The 21,146-nt window shown below is 48.8% G+C and overlaps 1 protein-coding gene across 1 annotated transcript in view; it reads left to right on the top strand.

Annotated features, from left to right (window-relative positions):
* LOC134352843 (HHIP-like protein 1) overlaps nt 1-21,146 on the top strand; it is a 99,920-nt gene that overhangs the window by 10,712 nt on the left and 68,062 nt on the right. Inside the window, exons 2-3 of the mRNA XM_063060344.1 lie at nt 5,574-6,217; nt 11,268-11,411. Coding sequence (XP_062916414.1) covers nt 5,574-6,217; nt 11,268-11,411 — 788 coding nt within the window. The remainder of the gene's footprint in view (nt 1-5,573; nt 6,218-11,267; nt 11,412-21,146) is intronic.

The following is a 21,146-nucleotide window of genomic DNA, read 5'->3' as shown; positions in this document are numbered from 1 at the left end:
TTCAGTCCTTCCCACCTACACTCGTGCCACTCCTCATGCTCTCGATCTTCTCACTAACTTTCAATTCCCTGGTGCTGAATGCCTCATTTTTGCCATGGATTTCCAGTCTCTATACATTTCTATCCCCCAATAAGGAAAGCATTAAAGCCCTCACAATAATAGAGCCAACCAGTTCCCCTCCACCATCATCCTCCTCTCTCTGACGAAACCGGTCCTTACCCTCAACAATTTCTTCTTCAGCTCCTCCCACTTTCTCCAAACTTGAGGAGCAGCCATGGGCACTCACATGGGCCCCAGCTATGTCTGCCTTTTCATTGGCTACGTAGAACAGTCCATGTTCCAAGGCTTCCCTGGTAGCTCCCCAACTCTTCCTCTGCTGCACTGATGACTGCAGCATTTCATGCACCCACGCTGGGCTCAGCAAGTTCATCAACTCTGCCTCCAACTTCCACCCTGCCCTTAAATTCACTTAGTCCATTTCTGAAACCTCCTTCCCCTTTTTCAATGTCACTGTCTCCATCCCTGGAGACAAACTGTTGACCGACATCTTTTACAAACCTACCGATTCCCACAGTAGTCTTGACTATACCTCTTCCCAGCCCGTCTCCTGTAAAAATGAGTCCCTTTCCTCTGTTCCTTCATCATCGCCACTTCTGTTCCCAGGATGAGGCTTTCCTTGATGTCCTCCTTCGAAGAACAAGGTTTCCCTTCCTCCACCATTGATGCTCCCTTCAACTGCACCTCCTCCATTTCCCGGACATCCGCACTCACTCCATCTTCCCACTGCCTTAGCAGTGATAGATGAGCCCATGAGCTTCCAACACATCATTCTCCACAACTTCCGCCATCTCCAAAAAGATCCTACCACCAGACACATCATTATCTTCCCCCAATTCTCTGCTTTCCATAGGGATCGTTCCCTCTGTGATTCCCTTGTCCATTCATCGCTCCCCACTAATTTTCTCCCAGCACTATCCCTGCAAGCAGCCAAAGTGCTACACCTGCCCAGTCACCTCCTCTCTCACCTCCATTCAGGGCCCCAAACAATCCTTCCAGGTCAGGCACTCCTTCACCTGTGAACCTGCTGGGGTTGTCTATTGTGTCCGATGCAGCCTCCCCTACATTAGTGAGACTCGTCGTTAATTGGGAGACCACTTCGCTGAGCACCTCTGCTCCATCTGCCAAAAGCGGAATTCCCGATGACCCAACATTTTAATTCTGATTCCCATTCCACATATCGGCCCATTGATTTCTCTTGTGACCTGGGGTTGAGGAGCAACGTCTTATATTCTGTCTGTGTAGCCTCTAAGCTGATGGTATGTATATTGATTTCTCCTTCCAGTAAAAGAAAAATTGCCTTCCCCTTCCCTCTTTTTCTATTCCCCACTCTTCTCACCTGCCTATCACCTCCCCCTGGGTCCCCTACTCCTTCCTTTCCCCCCATGGCCCATCTTCCTCTCCTATCAGATTCCTTCCTCTCCACCTCTTTACCTTTTCTATCCTCCTTACCTCACCTATCACCTTGTAGCTGCCCTTCTTCCACTCCCCCCACCTTTCTATTCTGCCATCTTCCCCCTTTTATTTCCATCCAGAAGGAGGGCCTTAGGCTGAAACGCCGACTGTTTGTTCATTACCATAGAAGCTGCCTGACCTGCCGAGTTCCCCCAGCACTTTGTAAGTGTTGTAATCTACTATATTGTTTGACAGCTGTATACACTCTCATCTCCACCAATCTTTGTCAAAAATCTTACTAACCCACCCACCTACAGTTTTCAAGTCATTTATACTTATAATTATATATTATCCATTCTTTGGAGCGCAGTAGAATGAGGGGAGTTCTTATAGAGGTGTGCAAGATTATGATGAATATAGATAGGATTAAAACAAGCAGACGTTCCCCCCTCAGATTGGGTGAGACCAGAGCTAAAGGTCATAGGTTTAGGGAGAAAGGTGAAATATTGAAGGGGAAACTAAAGGGGAGTTTCTTCACTCTGAGGTTGTTGCGGGTGTGGAACAAACTGCCAGTGAAAGTGCTGGATGCAGGTTCAACTGGAAATGCAAGTTTGGATAGATATGTAGATGAGGGAGGTTTGTAGGGCTACTGTCAGTGCAGGTGGATGGGACTACACAGGAAAGCAGGTAGGCATGGATTTGATGGGCTGAAGGGTCTGTTCCTGTGCTGTGGTGTTCTCACAGAGGTCTCACCAGTCACCAAAGAGCACCACTGGTCACAGACCCCAGAGAGAATAACACCCTCCGCAACTTCCCACTGTCTCCTATTGGAAAGTTAGCTTGGTATCCAAACAGCCAAACCTTAATCTTCCAATCATTACAAAATTGCACACAATGTGTGGACTAGCCAAAGTGTTATACAGCGGCAGCAGGACTTCAACTAAGCTGCAACGTCACCTCTGGACACCAAGTGTTGGCAGACTTTGATTATGTGCCAATCTTCTCTCTCTTGCCCCTCCATCCTCACCCCACCAATCCCAAATCCACCCCTCCCACCTCACTTCTTACCCCTCTACTCACCACACCACTGCTCCCCCAACATCCCAAACACTTCACTCCTTATCCAACTCCCTACCCGTCACGCTGACACTCTACTCCTCACCCCATACCACCCCACACCTTGCCTTTACCCCGTCACTCCAAACACCCACCCTCCCCCTTGCCCCCACCCCCACACCCCCTTACCCCCATCACCCCAAACACCCACCCTTCCCCTTACCCCACCATCACCCCAAACATCCAACCCCCTTACCCCCACCCCATCACCCCAAACACCCACTCTCCCCTTAACCCCTCCCCATCACTTCCCATCACTCCAAACACCCACCCTCCCCCTTACCCCACCCCCCAAACACCCACCCTCCCCCTTACCCCACCCCCCAAACACCCACCCTCCCCCTACCCCCACCCCCATCACCCAAACACCTACTCTCCCCCTTACCCCCTCCCATCACTCTAAACACCCACCCTCCCCCTTACCCCCACCCCCATCACCCCAAACACCCACTCTCCCCTTTACCCCCACCCCATCACCCCAAACACCCACTCTCCCCTTTACCCCCTCCCCATCACTCCAAACATCTACCCTCCCCCTTACCCCCACCCCCACATCCCCCTTACCCCCATCGCCATCATCTCAAACACCCACCTCCCCCTTACCCCCATCCCCATCACCCCAAACACCCACCCTCATCACTCCAAACACCCACCCTCCCCCTTACCCCCACACCCCATCACCCCCAAACACCCACTCTCCCCCTTACACCCACCCCCTCACCCCAAACACACACCCTCCCCCTTACCCCCACCCTCCCCCTTACCCCCACCCCCATCACTCCAAACACCCATTCTCCCCCTTGCCCCCACCCCATCACCCAAAACACCCACCCTCCCCTTACCCCCACCCCATCACCCCCTTACCTCCACCCCATCACCCATTCTTCCCCTTACCCCCACCTCCACATCCCCCTTACCCCCACCCCATCACCCACCCTCCCCCTTACCCCCACCCCATCATCTCAAACACCCATCTCCCCTTACCCCCACTCCTATCACCCCAAACACCCACCCCCATCACCCCAAACAACCACCCCTCTTACCCCCACCCCCATCACCCCAAACACCCACCCCTTACCCCCACCCCATCATCCCACCCACCCTCCCCCTTGTCCCCACCCACATCACTCAAAACACCCACCCTCCCCTTACCCCCACCCCATCACCCAAACACCCACCCCCTTACCCCCACCCCATCATCCCAAACACACACCCCCTTACCCCCACCCCATCATCCCACCCACCCTCCCCCTTGTCCCCACCCGCATTACCCAAAACACCCACCCTCCCCTTACCCACACCCCCTTACCACCACCCCATCACCCACCCTCCCCCTTACCCCCACCCCCTCCCCCTTACTCCCACCCCCATCACCCCAAACACCCACCCCCTTACCCCCACCCCATCACCCCACACACCCCCTTACACCACCCCATCACCCCAAACACCCACCCCCATCACCCCAAACACCCACCCCCTTACCCCCACCCCATCACCCTTACCCCCACCCCCATCACCCCTACCCCCACCCCATCACCCAAACACCCACCCCCTTACCCCCACCCCATCACCCTTACCCCCACCCCATCACCCCCAACACCCACCCCATCACCCCAAACACCCACCCCCTTACCCCCACCCATCACCCCAAACACCCACCCCCCTTACCCCCACCCCCACACCCCCTTACCCCCACCACCCCCCTTACCCCCACCCCCACACCCCCTTACCCCCACCACCCCACTTACCCCCACCCCCATCACCCCAAACACCCACCCCCCTTACCCCCACCCCCATCACCCCAAACACCCACCCCCTTACCCCCACCCATCACCCCAAACACCCACCCCCCTTACCCCCACCCCCATCACCCCAAACACCCACCCCCTTACCCCCACCCCCACACCCCCTTACCCCCACCACCCCCCTTACCCCCACCCCCGCACCCCCTTACCCCCACCCACACCACCCCTTATCCCCACCCCCACCACCCCCCTTACCCCCACCCCCCCTTACCCGCACCCCCACCACCCCCCCACCCCCCTTACCCCCACCCCCACCACCCCACCCCCTTACCCCCACCCCCACCCCCCCTTACCCCCACCCCCACCACCCCCTTACCCCCACCCCCCCTTACTCCCACCCCCACCCCCACCACCCCCTTACACCCACCACCCCTTACCCCCACCCCCCCCCCACCCCCCTTACCCCCACCCCCACCACCCCCCTTACCCCCACCCCCCCACCCCCACCACCACCCCCTTACCCCCACCCCCACCACCCCACCCCCCTTACCCCCACCCCCTTACCCCCACCCCACCCCCCCTTACCCCCACCCCCACCCCCCCTACCCCCACCCCCCCACCACCACCCCCTTACCCCCACCCCCACACCCCCTTACCCCCACCCCCACACCCCCTTACCCCCACCCCCACACCCCCTTACCCCCACCACCCCTTACCCCCACCCCCACACCCCCTTACCCCCACCACCCCTTACCCCCACCCCCCTTACCCCCACCCCCCTTACCCCCACCACCCCTTACCCCCACCCCCTTACCCCCACCACCCCTTACCCCCACCCCCCTTACCCCCACCCCCCCTTACCCCCACCCCCCTTACCCCCACCACCCCTTACCCCCACCACCCCTTACCCCCACCCCCCATTACCCCCACCCCCCCCCACCCCCACCACCCCTTACCCCCACCCCCCTTACCCCCACCCCCACCCCCCCCTTACCCCCACCACCCCTTACCCCCACCACCCCTTACCCCCACCCCCCGATTACCCCCACCACCCCTTACCCCCACCCCCCTACCCCCACCACCCCTTACCCCCACCCCCCTTACCCCCACCACCCCTTACCCCCACCCCCCTTACCCCCACCCCCCTTACCCCCACCACCCCTTACCCCCACCACCCCTTACCCCCACCCCCCGATTACCCCCACCCCCCGATTACCCCCACCCCCATCAACCTGATACCCCCTTTACCCTCCTCTGCAGCGGTGCTCTCCGTTCGCCGCCCACCTGTACGACGCGGAGGACGCCAACACGCCAGTACGCCAGCTGCCGGGCCTGTGCGCCGGTTACTGCACCGCCTTCTGGCGGCAGTGCCGCTCGGCCCTCAGCCTGCTGACGGAGGGCGGCGCGCAGGCACTCGAGCCCGACCGGGACGCCTTCTGCCGCCGCCTCGAGCTGCGCGACCCCGACTACTGCTACCCGAACGTGCTGCGGAGCACGCGGCCCGGCAGCGGGCTGGGCAATGCGCGCACGGACTCGAGCGGCTGCCTCCAGCTCTGCCTGCGCGAGGTGGCCAATGGGCTGCGGAACCCGGTCGCCATGGTGACCGCTGGCGACGGTACCCGCCGCCTGTTTGTAGCCGAGCAGCTGGGCCTGGTGTGGGCCTACCTGCCGGACGGCTCCCGCCTTAGCCGTCCGTTCCTCAACCTGACCCAGGCCGTGCTCACCTCGCCATGGCTGGGCGACGAGCGCGGCTTCCTGGGTCTCGCCTTCCATCCCGACTTCAGGCGCAACGGCAAGGTCTACGTCTACTACTCGGTGTACACCCGCAAAAAGGAGAGGATCCGCATCGGCGAGTTCCGCCTGCTGCCCGACAACATGAACGCGCTAGACCCCACGTCGGAGAGGTGGGTGGGGTGGTTGTACCGGGATACGGGAACTGTTGTCTGGTGGTGCCGGGGATGCGGTTGGGTTACACCCCTCGGGGGTGGGAGTGCTGTTGGTGGTCACGGGATACTGGTGGAGTTGGAGGATGGGGAGTGGGGTTGATTGGTGGTGCCGGGGATGCAGGTGGGCTACACACCTCGGGGGTGGGAGTGCTGTTGGTGGTCACGGGATACTGGTGGAGTTGGAGGATGGGGAGTGGGGTTGATTGGTGGTGCCGGGGATGCAGGTGGGGTACACACCTCGGGGGTGGGAGTGCTGTTGGTGGTCACGGGATACTGGTGGAGTTGGAGGATGGGGAGTGGGGTTGTTTGGTGGTGCCGGGGATGCGGGTGGGGTACACGCCTCGGGGGTGGGAGTGGTGGTGGTCACGGGATACGGGTGGAGTTGGAGGATGGGGAGTGGGGGTGAAGCTCCCATGGAAGGGGCAGCCCGTCATGTTCAGAATTCACCTGGAGGAACCCCGTCCCAGCAGCAAAGGTGGGATCACAGATGCAGTGTCACTGCAGTTACAGGTTCCACAGACACTGACTGCCACCAGACATGATGTATACACAATGCCAAGAGGGTACATGTAACTGTTACTGTGGTACAGTTTTGTAATGACTGTTATTCACTACCTGCTGACTGTCTGTATAGTCTTACAATGACTATCACTGGGTACATGATGTCACTGAGGTTCCACAGACGTTAACTATCACTGGGACACTGATTCACAATGACTGTCAATGGGGCATTCACATCTACCCTCCTCAAACTTCTTGAGGACTTCGTACATTTCTACAAAAGGCAATGGATTTGGCCCAGTACATCATGGATAAAACCCTCCCAACCATTGAGCACATCTATGTGAAATGTTGCTGTAGAAAAGTAGCATCCATCATCAAAGATCCTCATCACCCAGGCCATGCCCTTTCCTCACTGCTACTATCAAGTAGAAGATACAGGAGCCTCAGGACTCACACCACCAGGTTCAAGAACAGTTACTACCCCTCAACCATCAGGCTCATGAACAAAAGGGGATAACTGCACTCATTTAAGGACTCTTTTATCTTGTTATTTCATGTTTGTTATTTGTTGCTATTTATTTGTTGTCTGTATTTGCACAGTTTGTTTACAGTTCCTGATGTTTAATGATCCTGTTTACAGTTAATGTTCTATAGATTTGCTAAGTATGCCTGTAGAAAAAGATTCTCAGGGTTGTATGTGGTGACACGTATGTGCTCTGATAATAAATTTTACTTTGAACTTTGAAATTTGATTTCAATACAATCACCTCTTACTCAAGGGTACAAGCCCAATCTGCTTGCTTGCTCTTCATAAGATGGACCTGCCATCCCAGAAATCTGTCCAGTGATCATTCAAAACATAGCCAAGTGTATCTTTCATTTAGCAGGGGAACCAGAGCTGTCTGCAACTTCCCAGAAGTGGTCTCAACTGTAAAATGTAAAACAAAACATGTCTAACTGTGTACTCAGATCCTCTTGTTAAATGAAAAAATGCAACATACCATTTGCCTTCCTCTTGATGGCAGAAGAATGGGCTTGAGAGGGAAATAGGTCAGCCATAATGAAATGGTGAAGCAGACTTGATGGCCAAATGGCTCAAGACTGTTCATATGCTTTATAGTCTAAAGCCACATGTTAAGTTTCACAGTCTTAGACCATGGGAACAGTTCCTTCAATTCACCGTCTATTCCGTTCAAGATGCCCATCTAAGTTTGTCTTGCTTACCCACATTTCAAAGTTCAAAGTGGTTTATATATTTATTTATTGATATACAGCACGGAGTAACCCCTTCTGGTCCTTTGAGCGTTGCTGCCCAGTAATCCCTCGACTTTAATCCTGGCCTAATCACAAGATTACAATGGCCTAATTACAATGAACCTACCAACCAGTACGTCTTTGAATCCAGAGCACCAGAGGGAATCCATGCGATCACAGGGAGAACATACAAACTCCTTAAAGGCAGTGATGGGAATTGAACCTGGGTCGCTGGTACTGTAAAGTGTTGTGCTAACTATTACACTACTGTGCTGACCCAAGTTATTATCAGAGTACATTTTTGTCACAATATACTACCCTGAGATTAATTTTCCTGTGGGCATTCATAGAAGAACAAAGAAATACAATATAATCAATGAAAAGCTACACACAAAGACTGACAAACAACCAATATGTAAAAGAAGGCAATTTTCTGATCTGTGTACCTGTCGAATTATCTTTTGACCTTGCCTTAACCTTTGGCAGTTCCATGCGCCCAATGTCCCCACTAATTTGTTTTTACAGCTCTGTAGGCCAGCCATTGTCTGAGCAGGAAATTTTTACACAGATTGAAAACTGTGCACACTTAAAATGTTTTTCTGTAGATGGTGTCAGTGGTTTATTAACAATGAGCTACTGACTTCCACTCTGTGTTTATTGTTACAATTTGTGGAACGGTTGCAACTTAAAACACTAATGCAAATACATTGAAGCTCTAAAATGTTTCAAAGGTTGCAGTATGTTTATTAGAAAATTTATGGATTATATTAATTAGCACAGTTAATTACAGGGTATTTCACAATCATATTAACATAGAATTCAAAATTATATTAATATCATGTTAAAAGAAAATTCCAGCTGCATGGCAATGGAGGCTATATGCATGGGAGCATTTTTACTGTGTGGCTGTGCACCCGTGTAGCTTAGAGGAGACAGTGCGAGTTTGTCCCTTGAGTCCCTTTTAAATCTTTCCTTTCACCTTAAGTCTATGTCCTCTAGTTTTTGATTCTACAGATATTGATAGAAACATAGAAACATAGAAAATAGGTGCAGGAGTAGGCCATTCGGCCTTTCAAGCCTGAACCGCCATTCAGTATGATCATGGCTGATCATCCAACTCAGAACCCTGTACCAGCCTTCCCTCCATACCCCCTGATCCCTTTAGCCACAAGGGCCATATCTAACTCCCTCTTAAATTTAGTCAATGAACTGGCCTCAACTGTTTCCTGTGGCAGAGAATTCCACAGATTCACCACTCCCTGTGTGAAGAAGTTTTTCCTCATCTCAGTCCTAAAAGGCTTCCCCTTTATCCTCAACTGTGACCCCTTGTTCTGGACTTCCCCAACATCGGGAACAATCTTCCTACATCGAGCCTGTCCAATCCCTTTAGGATTTTATACGTTTCAATAAGATCCCCTCTCAATGTTCTAAATTCTAATGAGTATAAGCCTAGTCGATCCAGTCTTTCATCATATGAAAGTCCTGCCATCCCAGGAATCAATCTGGTGAACCTTCTTTGTACTCCCTCTATGGCAAGAATGTCTTTCCTCAGATTAGGGGACCAAAACTGCACACAATACTCCAGGTGTGGTCTCACCTAGGCCTTGTACAACTGCAGTAGTACCTCCCTGCTCCTCTACTCGAATCCTCTTGCTATGAATGCCAGCATACCATTCGCCTTTTTCACCGCCTGCTGTACCTGCATGCCCACTTTCAATGACTGGTGTAAAATGACACCCAGATCTCGTTGCAGCTCCCCTTTTCCTAATCAGCCACCATTCAGATAATAATCTGTTTTCCTATTCTTGCCACCAAAGTGGATAACCTTGCACTTATCCACATTAAATTGTATCTGCCATGAATTTGCCCACTCACCTAACCTATCCAAGTCACCCTGCATCCTCTTAGCATCCTCCTCACAGCTAACACTGTTGCCCAGCTTCGTGTCATCCACAAACTTGGAGATGCTGCATTTAATTCCCTCATCCAAGTCATTAATATATATTGTAAACAACTGGGGTTCCAGTACTGAGCCTTGCGGTACCCCAGTAGTCACTGCCTGCCATTCTGAAAAGGTCCCGTTTATTCCCACTCTTTGCTTCCTGTCTGCCAACCAATTCTCTATCCACATTAATACCATACCCCCAATACTGTGTGCTTTAAGTTTGTACACTAATCTCCTGTGTGGGACCTTGTCAAAAGCCTTTTAAAAATCCAAATATACCACATCCACTGGTTCTCCCCTATCCACTCTACGAGTTACATCCTCAAAAAATTCTGTGAGATTCGTCAGACATGATTTTCCTTTCACAAATCCATGCTGACTTTGATGATTTCACCGCTTTCCAAATGTGCTGTTATCACATCTTTGATAACTGATTCTAGCATTTTCCCCACCACTGATGTCAGGCTTACCGGTCTATAATTCCCCAGTTTCTCTTTCCCTCCTTTTTTAAAAAGCGGGGTTACATTAGCCACCCTCCAATCCTCAGGAACTAGTCCAGAATCTAAAGAGTTTTGAAAAATTATCACTAATGCATCCACTATTTCTTGGGCTACTTCCTTAAGCACTCTGGGACGCAGACCATCTGGCCCTGGGGATTTATCTGCCTTTAATCCCTTCAATTTACCTAACACCACTTCCCTACTAACATGTATTTCCCTCAGTTCCTCCCTCTCACTAGACCCTCAGTCCCCTACTATTTCCAGAAGATTATTTATGTCCTCCTTAGTGAAGACTATTGATCTTCACAATAGTCAGGAAAATAGTCCTCAGTAGTTGAGAAAGTGCTGGGAGTGGTACAAGGTAGTAATAATCATTTGGGAAGAGTTAATAAGGATTCATGAAAAGGAAATCATGTTGACAAATTTGCTGAGGTTATAATCAACAAAATAGTTAATGTGCTGTATGGAACTGGGTTGACTCTGGGATACAATTCCACACACACTCATCTTTGCTGCAGTACCAATCCCAGGTCCAGTCACAGAATGGTGGACGTTTTCTAAAACGTCTCCCCACTTGCTCTTCTGGCCGGTGACCAGAAGCAGCTGTAGTGGGCAGACATCCACTCCAGTGGCTCCAGCTTTGATTTTCACCTGGACTGAGCTGGGAAGAGTTAAGTGTTTGGGTGGGGGGGTTGTTGGTGGGGAAAGGGAGGGGTATTTGAAGCACCCTAATATGATTGCAACCTTTTGGAACTTTCCTTTCATTAACTCTATTGCAACCTAACGGGAATCCTTAACTCTTCAGGGTGATCCTGGAGGTGGTGGAACCTGCTTCAAATCACAATGGGGGGCAGCTTCTCTTTGGAGACGACGGGTACTTGTACATCTTCACTGGAGATGGGGGAGGAGCTGGGGATCCCTTCGGACTGTTTGGAAATTCTCAGAATAAGTAAGTTTCATACCATATGCATAATGTGTCTGCGTGTGTATATGTTCGTGTGAGGTATGCATGTGTAGTGTGCGTTAAGGGTTAACTTTATTTGTCAGACATATGTCCAAACGGTGAAGTGCATTGTTTGTGCTGATGACCACACAGTGTGAGGATATTCTGGGGGGCAGCCTGCAAGAGTTGCCATTCTTGTAACACCTCTATAGCATGTCCATAACTGACTAACCCTAAACTGTACATCTTTGGAACGTGTGAAGAAATTGGATTACCCAGAGGAAATAAAGGTAGAATGTACAGACTCCTTACAGATAGAGGTGGGAATTGAGCCCGGGTCAAAGTGTTACATTAACTGCTATGCTGCCCAATCTGTGTTTGTGATGACATCTGTACACACACACATGCATATTGGAGTGATGTGTGTGGACTGGTGCTCCTTCGAGATTCAGAAACTCCCATTTACCCATCATTTTCTCCTGTTTTTAAGTATTTGTATTGGGATATTCAACTCCTGGAGTATGATGTTGTAGCTCTTTATGAGACTTAGTTGCAGGAGGGACAGAACTGGCAGCTCAGTATTCTGGGGTTCAGTTGTTTTAGGCGTGACAGAGCGGCATGGATCAAAGGAGGAGGAGTGGTGTTACTAGTCAGGAAAAATGTCATGGCAGTGCTTAGTCAGGATAGACTGGAGAACTCATCGTGAGGCTTTATTAGCGGAACTGAGAGAGGTATGACCATGTTAATAAGACCACCCAGCAGTCCGAGAGATTTAGAGGAACAAATTTGCAGAGATCACAGTCTGTTGCAAGGATATAAGGTTGCAATAGTAGGTGATTCATAACTCTCCACATTTTGAGTAGGACTCTTGTACCATAAAAGGACTAGATGAGATAGAGTTTGTCAAATGTGTTAGGAAAGTTGCCTTAGTCATTCATAGAAGTCCCAACAAGAGAGTATATGATACTTGATCTACTAATAGGGAATGAGACAGGGCCAGTGACAGAAGTTTATGTAGAGAAACGCTTTGCATTCAGTATTGAATTGAATTAAAAAGGCAAACACGAGAAATTCTGCAGATGCTGGAAATTCAAGCAACACACATCAAAGTTGCTGGTGAACACCGCAGGCCAGGCAGCTTCTCCAGGAAGAAGAACAGTCGTCGTTTCGGGCCGAGACCCTTCGTCAGGACTAACTGAAGGAGGAGCTAGTAAGAGATTTGAAAGTGGGAGGGGGAGGGGGAGATCCAAAATGATAGGAGAAGACAGGAGGGGGGGGATGGAGCCAAGAGCTGGGAAGTTGATCAGCAAAAGGGATATGAGAGGATCATGGGACAGGAGGCCCAGGGAGAAGGAAAAGGCGGGGGGGGGGAACCCAGAGGATGGGCAAGGGGTATAGTCAGAGGGACAGAGGGAGAAAAAGGAGAGAGAGAGAAAGAATGTGTGTATATTAATAACGGATGGGGTACGAGGGGGAGGTGGGGCATAAGCAGAAGTTAGAGAAGTCAATGTTCATGCCATCAGGTTGGAGGCTACCCAGACGGAATATAAGGTGTTGTTCTTCCAACCTGAGTGTGGCTTCATCTTTACAGTAGAGGAGGCTGTGGATAGACATATCAGAATGGGAATGGGATGTGGAATTAAAATATGTGGCCACTGGGAGATCCTGCTTTCTCTGGCAGACAGAGCGTAGGTGTTCAGCAAAGCGGTCTCCTAGTCTGCATCAGATCTCGCCAATATATAGAAGGCCACATCGGGAGCACCGGATGCAGTATGTCACCCCAGCCGACTCACAGGTGAAGTGGCGCCTCATCTGGAAGGACTGTCTGGCGCCCTGAATGGTGGTAAGGGAGGAAGTGTAAGGGCATGTGTAGCACTTGTTCCACTTACAAGGATATTGGTGAGACCCGACGCAGACTGGGAGATCATTTTGCTGAACACCTACGCTCTGTCCGCCAGAGAAAGCAGGATCTCCCAGTGACCACACATTTTAATTCCACATCCCATTCCCATTCCGATATGCCTATCCACGGCCTCCTGTACTGTAAAGATGAAGCCACACTCAGGTTGGAGGAACAACACCTTGTATTCCGTCTGGGTAACCTCCAACCTGATGGCACGAACATTGACTTCTCTAACTTCCGCTAATGCCCCGCCTCCCCCTCGTACCCCATCCATTATTTATTAATATACGCACATTCTTTCTCTCTCTCTCCTTTTTCTCCCTCTGTCCCTCAGACTATACCCCTTGCCCATCCTCTGGGTTTTTTTCCCCCTCCCCCTTTTCCTTCTCCCTGGACCTTCTGTCCCATGATCCTCTCATATCCCTTTTGCTGATCAACTTCCCAGCTCTTGGCTCCATCCCTCCCCCTCCTGTCTTCTCCTATCATTTTGGATCTCCCCCTCCCCCTCCAACTTTCAAATCTCTTACTAGGTCTTCCTTCAGTTAGTCCTGACGAAGGGTCTCGGCCCGAAACGTCGACTGTACCTCTTCCTGGAGATGCTGCCTGGCCTGCTGCGTTCACCAGCAACTTTGATTTGAATTGGATTAACTTTATTTCTTATATCCTTCACATACATGAGGTGTAAAAATCTTTATGTTACAACTCCATCTAAATGTGCATAGTGCAATCATAATAATTTATTATGTATAATAAATAGAACAATCAGTGTAATATAGAGTACACTCAAATCAATGTGAGTTCATCAGTCTGATCAGCTGGTGGAAGAAGCTGTTGCTCCTGGCTTTTATGCTGCGGTACTGCTTCCCGGATGGTAGCAGCTGGAATAGATTGTGGTTGGGACGGCTTGGGACCCTAATGATCCTACGGGCCCTTTTTACACACCTGTCCTTGAAAACGTCCTGAATCATGGGAAGTTCACAACTACACATGCACTGGGCTGTCCGCACCACTCTGCAGAGTGCTGCGATTAAGAGAGGTACAGTTCCCATACCAGACAGTGATGCAGCCAGTCAGGATGTTCTCAATTGTGCCCCTGTAGAAAGTTCTTAGGATTTAGGGGTCTATACCAAACTTCCTCAACCATCTGAGGTGAAAGAGGTGCTGCTGTGCTTTTTTCACCACACAGTTGGTGTGTACAGACCACGTGAGGTCCTTGCTGATGTGGATGCCTGGTAACTTGCAGCTGTTTACCCTCTCACCCCCAGACCCATTGATGTCAACAGGGGTTAGCCCACCTCCATTCCTCCTGTAATACAACCAGCTCCTTTGTTTTTGCGACATTGAGAGAGAGGTTGTTTTCTTGACACCACTGTGTCAGAGAGATGCTTTCTTCCCTGTAGACTACCTCGTTATTGTTTGAGATAAGGCCAATCAATGTACTGTTGTCGGCAAATTTAATTAGCAGATTGGAGTTGTGGGTGGCAATACAGTCATGGGTATAGTCGGTGATATTTTGAGAGTACAACATTTGTATGTGCCTGTCAGAATAAAAGAAAAAGATAACAGGTGTAGGGAACCTTAGATTTCAAGAGATATTGAGGCCTGATTAAGAATAAAAAGGAGATGCATAGCAGGTATAGGCAGGTGCGATCAAATGGGGTACTTATGGGATATAAGAAATAAGACCGTAAGACATGGGAGCAGAATTAGGCCATTCAGCCCATTCAGTCTGCTCCGCCATTCTATCATGGCTGATCCCGGATCCCACTCAACCCCATACACCTGATTTCTCGCCATATCCTCTGATGCCCTGACCAATCAGGAATCTATCAACTTTCACTTCATATATACCCAAGGACCTGGCCTCCACCACAGTCTGTGGCAGAGCATTTCACAGATTTACCACTCTCTGGCTAAAAAAATAATTCTCCTTACCTCTGTTCTAAAAGATCGCCCTCAATTTTGAATCTGTGCCCTCTAGTTCTGGATATCCCTACCACAGGAAACTTGCCCTCCACATCCACCTGATCCAGTCCTTTCAATGTTCGATAGAGTTCAGTGAGATCCCCCCCACATCCTTCTAAATTCCAAATGCTCCTCGTATCTTAACCCCTTCATTCCTGGAATGATCCTTGTGAACCTCCTCTGAACTCTCTCCAATGACAACACGTCCTTTCTGAGATATGGGGCTCAAAATTGTTGACAGTCCTCCAAGTGCAACCCGTCTAATGTCTTATAAAGCCTCAGCATTATCTCCTTGTTTTCATATTCTACTCCCCTTGAAATAACTGCCAACATTACATTTGCCTTCTTTACTGCAGGCTCAACCTGTAAGTTAATTTTTGGGAGTCTTGCACCAGGACTTCTAAGTCCATCTGCACCTCTGATGTGTGAATTTCCTCCCCATTAGGTAATACTCTGCAAGATTGTTCCTTTTACCAAAAAATGCATTATCATACATTTCCCAACAACTGTATTCCATCTGCCACATTTTTGCCCATTGTTCCAATTTGTTTAAGTCTTGCTGCAATCGCCTTGCTTCCTCAGCACTACCTACACCTCCACCAATCTTCGTATCATCTGCAAACTTTGCCACAAAGCCATCAATTCCATTATCTAAATCATTGACAAACAATGTGAAAAGTAGAACACCATTAGTCACTGGCAGCCAACCAGAAAAGGCCCTTTTCATTCCCACTCGCAGAAGATGCCTGCAGCCCTGTAACAGTCGACAGCTCCATCCCACAGACCTCCCAATATACATAAGCTGGAGAGGATCTGTAATGCCAGGAAATGGCACAGAGTCATTTTGATCTGGGTCACTGTTGAAGATAGGAACTGTAACAATTTCTGTACAGTAAATTCCCACTGAAATGTAATCATTAGAGTAAAGTGTCCAAATCCTTGTGAACATAAACCCCATCCGTTCTCACGCAACAAAATATACATACACTTGATGTATATAAATTTGATGTCACAAGCCTTAAAATCTGCTGGGGAAGTCCTGAGATTGCTGATGGGAAATGGGAGAGAGAGACTGTGACCAGGAAGCGGGGGAGACAGCTTCGGAAAGGAAAGAGAATTTATGCAAAGAAGGAAATGCAGGACCAAGGGGTTGATATGAGGGAAATAGTGGGAAGAGGTACATGGGGATAACAAAACAGGAGGAATAATTTGAGAGAGAAAGGGGGAAGGGAAAAGGGAAAACTTCTAAGGGTGAGCAGGAAGAGAAAGGTACTGATTTGGAGTTGATTTTGGGGGAGTTATAGGACGGGAACCATTCTTCTTCTCCCCTGATATCTGTCTCAGTCTATCCGTCCTTAAGCCTTGAACTTGCATTGTGAGGTACTGGAACTTAAATCCCTTCACCTACATGCCTGGTTTTAATTTGTGAAAACGAGGCTCATAAATATTTTTAGATGCCATTGGAAACGTGTACCTCGAATCAATGTGGCAGGGGACTGGGATGGAGGGGACACAGAAATCTCTGAGTTACTATAAATGGTTACTATAGATCTCTGCAGTAAATAATTAAATGCAGTCATGATGCAAAGGGGAAATAGTATAACCAAAAGTGAGATCCAGCTACAGCCAGTAAGTCAAAAACAGGACATGTTCTAACCCTCCTGATTCTCCCCAGTGGGATCATCCTTCACGTGTAATATTAGAGTAAAGAATCTCAGTTCCCTTCCTGATTCTCCCATTAAGACCATAAGACATAGGAGCCATTCGGCCCATCGAGTCTGCTCCACCATTCAATCATGGGCTGATCCAATTCTTCCAGTTATCCCCACTCCCCTGCTTTTACCCCATACCCTTTGATGCCCTGGCTAATCAAGAAGCTATCTATCTATTCCTTAAATACACCCGATGACTTGGCCTCCATGGCTGCTCGTGGCATCAAATTCCACAGATTTATCACCCTCTGACTAAAGTAATTTCTCCGCATCTCAGTTCTAAAAGGACGCCCTTTAATCCTGAAGTTGTGCCCTTTTGTCCTAGAATCCCCTACCATGGGAAATAGCTTTGTTGTATCTAATCTGTTCAGGCCTTTTAACATTCGGAATGTTTCTATTAGATCGCCCCCTCATTCTCCTGAACTCCAGGGAATACAGCTCAAAAGCTGTCAGACGTTCCTCATACGGTAACCCTGTCATTCCTGGAGTCATTCTCGTGAATCTTCTCTGAACCCTCTCCAATGTCAGTTTATCCTTTCTAAAATAAGAAGCCCAAAACTGCACACAATATTCCAAGTGCCATCACAGTGCCTCATAGAGCCTCTCCCCAGTGGGATCATTCTTCACATGTAATATCAGAGTAAAGAGTCTCAAGTTCCCTGCTGATTCTCCCCCGGTGGGATCACATGTAATATTGAAGTAAAGAGTCTCAGTTCCCCTCCTGATTCTCCACAGTGGGATCATCCTTCATGTGTAATATGAGTAAAAAAATCTCAGTTCTCCTCCTGATTCTCCACAGTGGCATCATCCTTCACGTGTACTTTTGGTGTAAGGAATCTCAGCTGAGAGAGCTTCACACTTTAGAATTATTGACCAAAAATTGATCCAGTTCAGCATTCCTTAAAAATCTCACACCCCATGCTGTGTTTCTGTGACCTCAACCCCTCCAATTCTGGCCTCTAATTCCAGTATCTGCATTCTTGATAGAAAACATGTGGGAGAGAAAAGAAATCTGCAAGGACACAGGGAAATAATGAATGATGTATTTATTACACTAGGAGTTGGGAGAGACCCAATGGGACATATGACCTCCTGAGTTAACATAAGATCCTGCTTGGCCTTTGAGCAGAGGTTCACTGAAGTAATACAGGGGCCATTTTCCTATATAAGCCCAGTACCCCCTCAAATATAGATAGTTTCTTGCTCATTTAGGTGATTAAAGGATTTGTTAGTCTCTCTCTGTTTGGCTATCCATCCCACAGGATGATGATAGTTCCTTTCAGTCAGTTAGTGGGGTTTATACTCCACTCCTCAGAAAGGGACAGTGTATGCATGAATGGACTTTAGGTAAGTAGGAGGTTGCACAGATCCAGACCCACCTTCTCGACATCCCCTCCCGGATCCAGCGGCATGGTGGGGTCTAAGGCAGCTTTGAGCGAGTGAAAGGATTTCCTCTGGCTGGGTAGAGACATGGAGAGGAGAGAGGGATTCCAGAACAAGAGGATTTTATCTTAAAATCAGAGATGGGTTATTCAGGAGTGATGAAAGGACATCCCCTCAGATGATTTAGCAACAATCCAGCTATTGAAAATCTAAGAATTTCCTCTCTAGGTTGTCACTCAGCATGTTGTAAGTGGAGCTGCCATCTCTCAGTGCCTGAGGCCCAGGTTCAGTCCTGACCACTGTGTGTGTATGGAGTTTGTACATTCTCCCTGTGACTGCATCGCTTTCCTCCAGGTGCTCCTGTTTCCTGCCACAGTCCAAAGATGTTCGGTTGGTAGGCTAATTGGCTAGTGTGTGGGTGAGCAGTAGAATCTGGGGTGCATTGATTGAAATGTGGGAAGAATATATAAAAATATGGGATTAATGAGGGATTAGTGTAAAGGGGCAGATTATGGACTTGAAGGGCCTGTTCCCACGCTGCTTCTCTCTTTTATTCCATGACTAAGTTGTGTAACTGAGCTAGGGTTACAGAAAAGAGGCACCAGAGATATCAGTGAACAAACATGCAAAGAACTTTTCTTGTTTTACGGAGGGATTGAAATGCACCCCGCCTTTGGTCCTAGACTCCCCCACCATAGGAAACATCCTTTCCACATCCACTCTATTGTTCATTTGGATTCAATGAGATCCCTCCCTCATTCTTCTAAACTACAATGAGTGCAGGCCCAGAGCCATCAAGCGCTCCTAATATGTTGCCCATTCATTCCTGGAGTCATTCTCTTGAACCCCCTGTGAACCCTTTTTAATGTCAGCAAAACTGCTCACAGTACTCCAAGTGAGACCTCACTGTGCCTTATGAAGCCTCAGCATTAGATCCTTGTTTTTATATTCAAGTCCTGTCAAAATGAATGCGAACGTTGCATTTGCCTTCCTCACCACCGACTCAACTTGCAAATTAACTTTTAGGGAATCCTACGTGAAGACTCCAACATCCTTTCCATTTCACTGGTCGGACACTAGAAATACAGAATGGGAAAGGCAGAGTTATTGAGGGCATTGTTGCTGATCAATCGGGGTCATGGGGCATGCTTTCAACAGAGTGCCTCTGGCCTGGTTGCTAGTTCTCTCCCGACTTGAGAAAAGTGAATGGGGTGCAGTGGGTTAAGCTAATAATTCACTCTCTGACTGGGATCTCACTTCGAGCTCCTTCCAGTGTTGGGGGAGGATGCCCAGGGCAAGCCGAGCCTCCTGCTGTTCCCGCACCTCAACAGCAACCCAACATCAAACCTTCGCAACTCCAGGACCAAGCAATTAATCTCCATGGCAATGAGGGTTATGTCAAAGGAGGCCAGTTATCTGCTGTTTCAAATGGGAAGAATGAAAACAAAACCAATCATTGCTCATGGTGTGTGCTTCATGAGAAAACCCTTCCTTCCACCACAGCGACTTCCATCTCTGTCATTCTTTTCTCCTGTTTACAGCTGCCTTTCGATTCAGATTTCATGTACAAATTTTGCTTTCAGCTAACCAGAGGGGCCTCTGCTCTCTGCCGCCACTCTCACTCTTGACTGGCATAATTCACCCTTTCTGTTGTAGTGTGTGCCAAATGAAGGCCATCAACAATCTCAGATGCGTCCAGGGTACCTTTATGTTGTGTTTGAACATGGGAACACTGTGCTAAGCCTCCTCTTGCCAATGCCAACACAGCAGTAAACATGCAGGTACTAGGCTCATGAGCCTGAAGGAACCAGTTCTCATTTTATTCACATTTCAGAATGGGGTTTGTCCATTTTACTCACATTTCAGAATGGGCTTTGTCCATTTTATTCACATTTCAGAATGGGCTTTGTCCATTTTATTCACATTTCAGAATGGGCTTTGTCCGTTTTATTCACATTTCAGAATGGGCTTTGTCCGTTTTATTCACATTTCAGAATGGGCTTTGTCCATTTTATTCAGATTTCAGAATGGGCTTTGTCAGTTTTATTCACATTTCAGAATGGGCTTTGTCCATTTTATTCACATTTCAGAATGGGCTTTGTCCGTTTTATTCACATTTCAGAATGGGCTTTGTCCGTTTTATTCACATTTCAGAATGGGCTTTGTCCGTTTTATTCACATTTCAGAATGGGCTTTGTCCGTTTTATTCACATTTCAGAATGGGCTTTGTCCGTTTTATTCACATTTCAGAATGGGGTTTGTCCATTTTATTCACATTTCAGAATGGGCTTTGTCCGTTTTATTCAGATTTCAGAATGGGCTTTGTCCGTTTTATTCAGATTTCAGAATGGGCTTTGTCAGTTTTATTCACATTTCAGAATGGGCTTTGTCCGTTTTATTCACATTTCAGAATGGGCTTTGTCCGTTTTATTCACATTTTAGAATGGGCTTTGTCCGTTTTATTCACATTTCAGAATGGGCTTTGTCCGTTTTATTCACATTTCAGAATGGGCTTTGTCCATTTTATTCACATTTCAGAATGGGCTTTGTCCGTTTTATTCACATTTCAGAATGGGCTTTGTCCGTTTTATTCACATTTCAGAATGGGCTTTGTCCGTTTTATTCAGATTTCAGAATGGGCTTTGTCCGTTTTATTCAGATTTCAGAATGGGCTTTGTCCGTTTTATTCAGATTTCAGAATGGGCTTTGTCCGTTTTATTCACATTTCAGAATGGGCTTTGTCCGTTTTATTCAGATTTCAGAATGGGCTTTGTCCGT

Source organism: Mobula hypostoma, chromosome 10 (assembly GCF_963921235.1).
Source record: "Mobula hypostoma chromosome 10, sMobHyp1.1, whole genome shotgun sequence".
In the NCBI taxonomy this organism is placed as follows: Eukaryota; Metazoa; Chordata; class Chondrichthyes; order Myliobatiformes; family Myliobatidae; genus Mobula; species Mobula hypostoma.
This window is presented reverse-complemented; position numbering and strand designations above follow the sequence as displayed.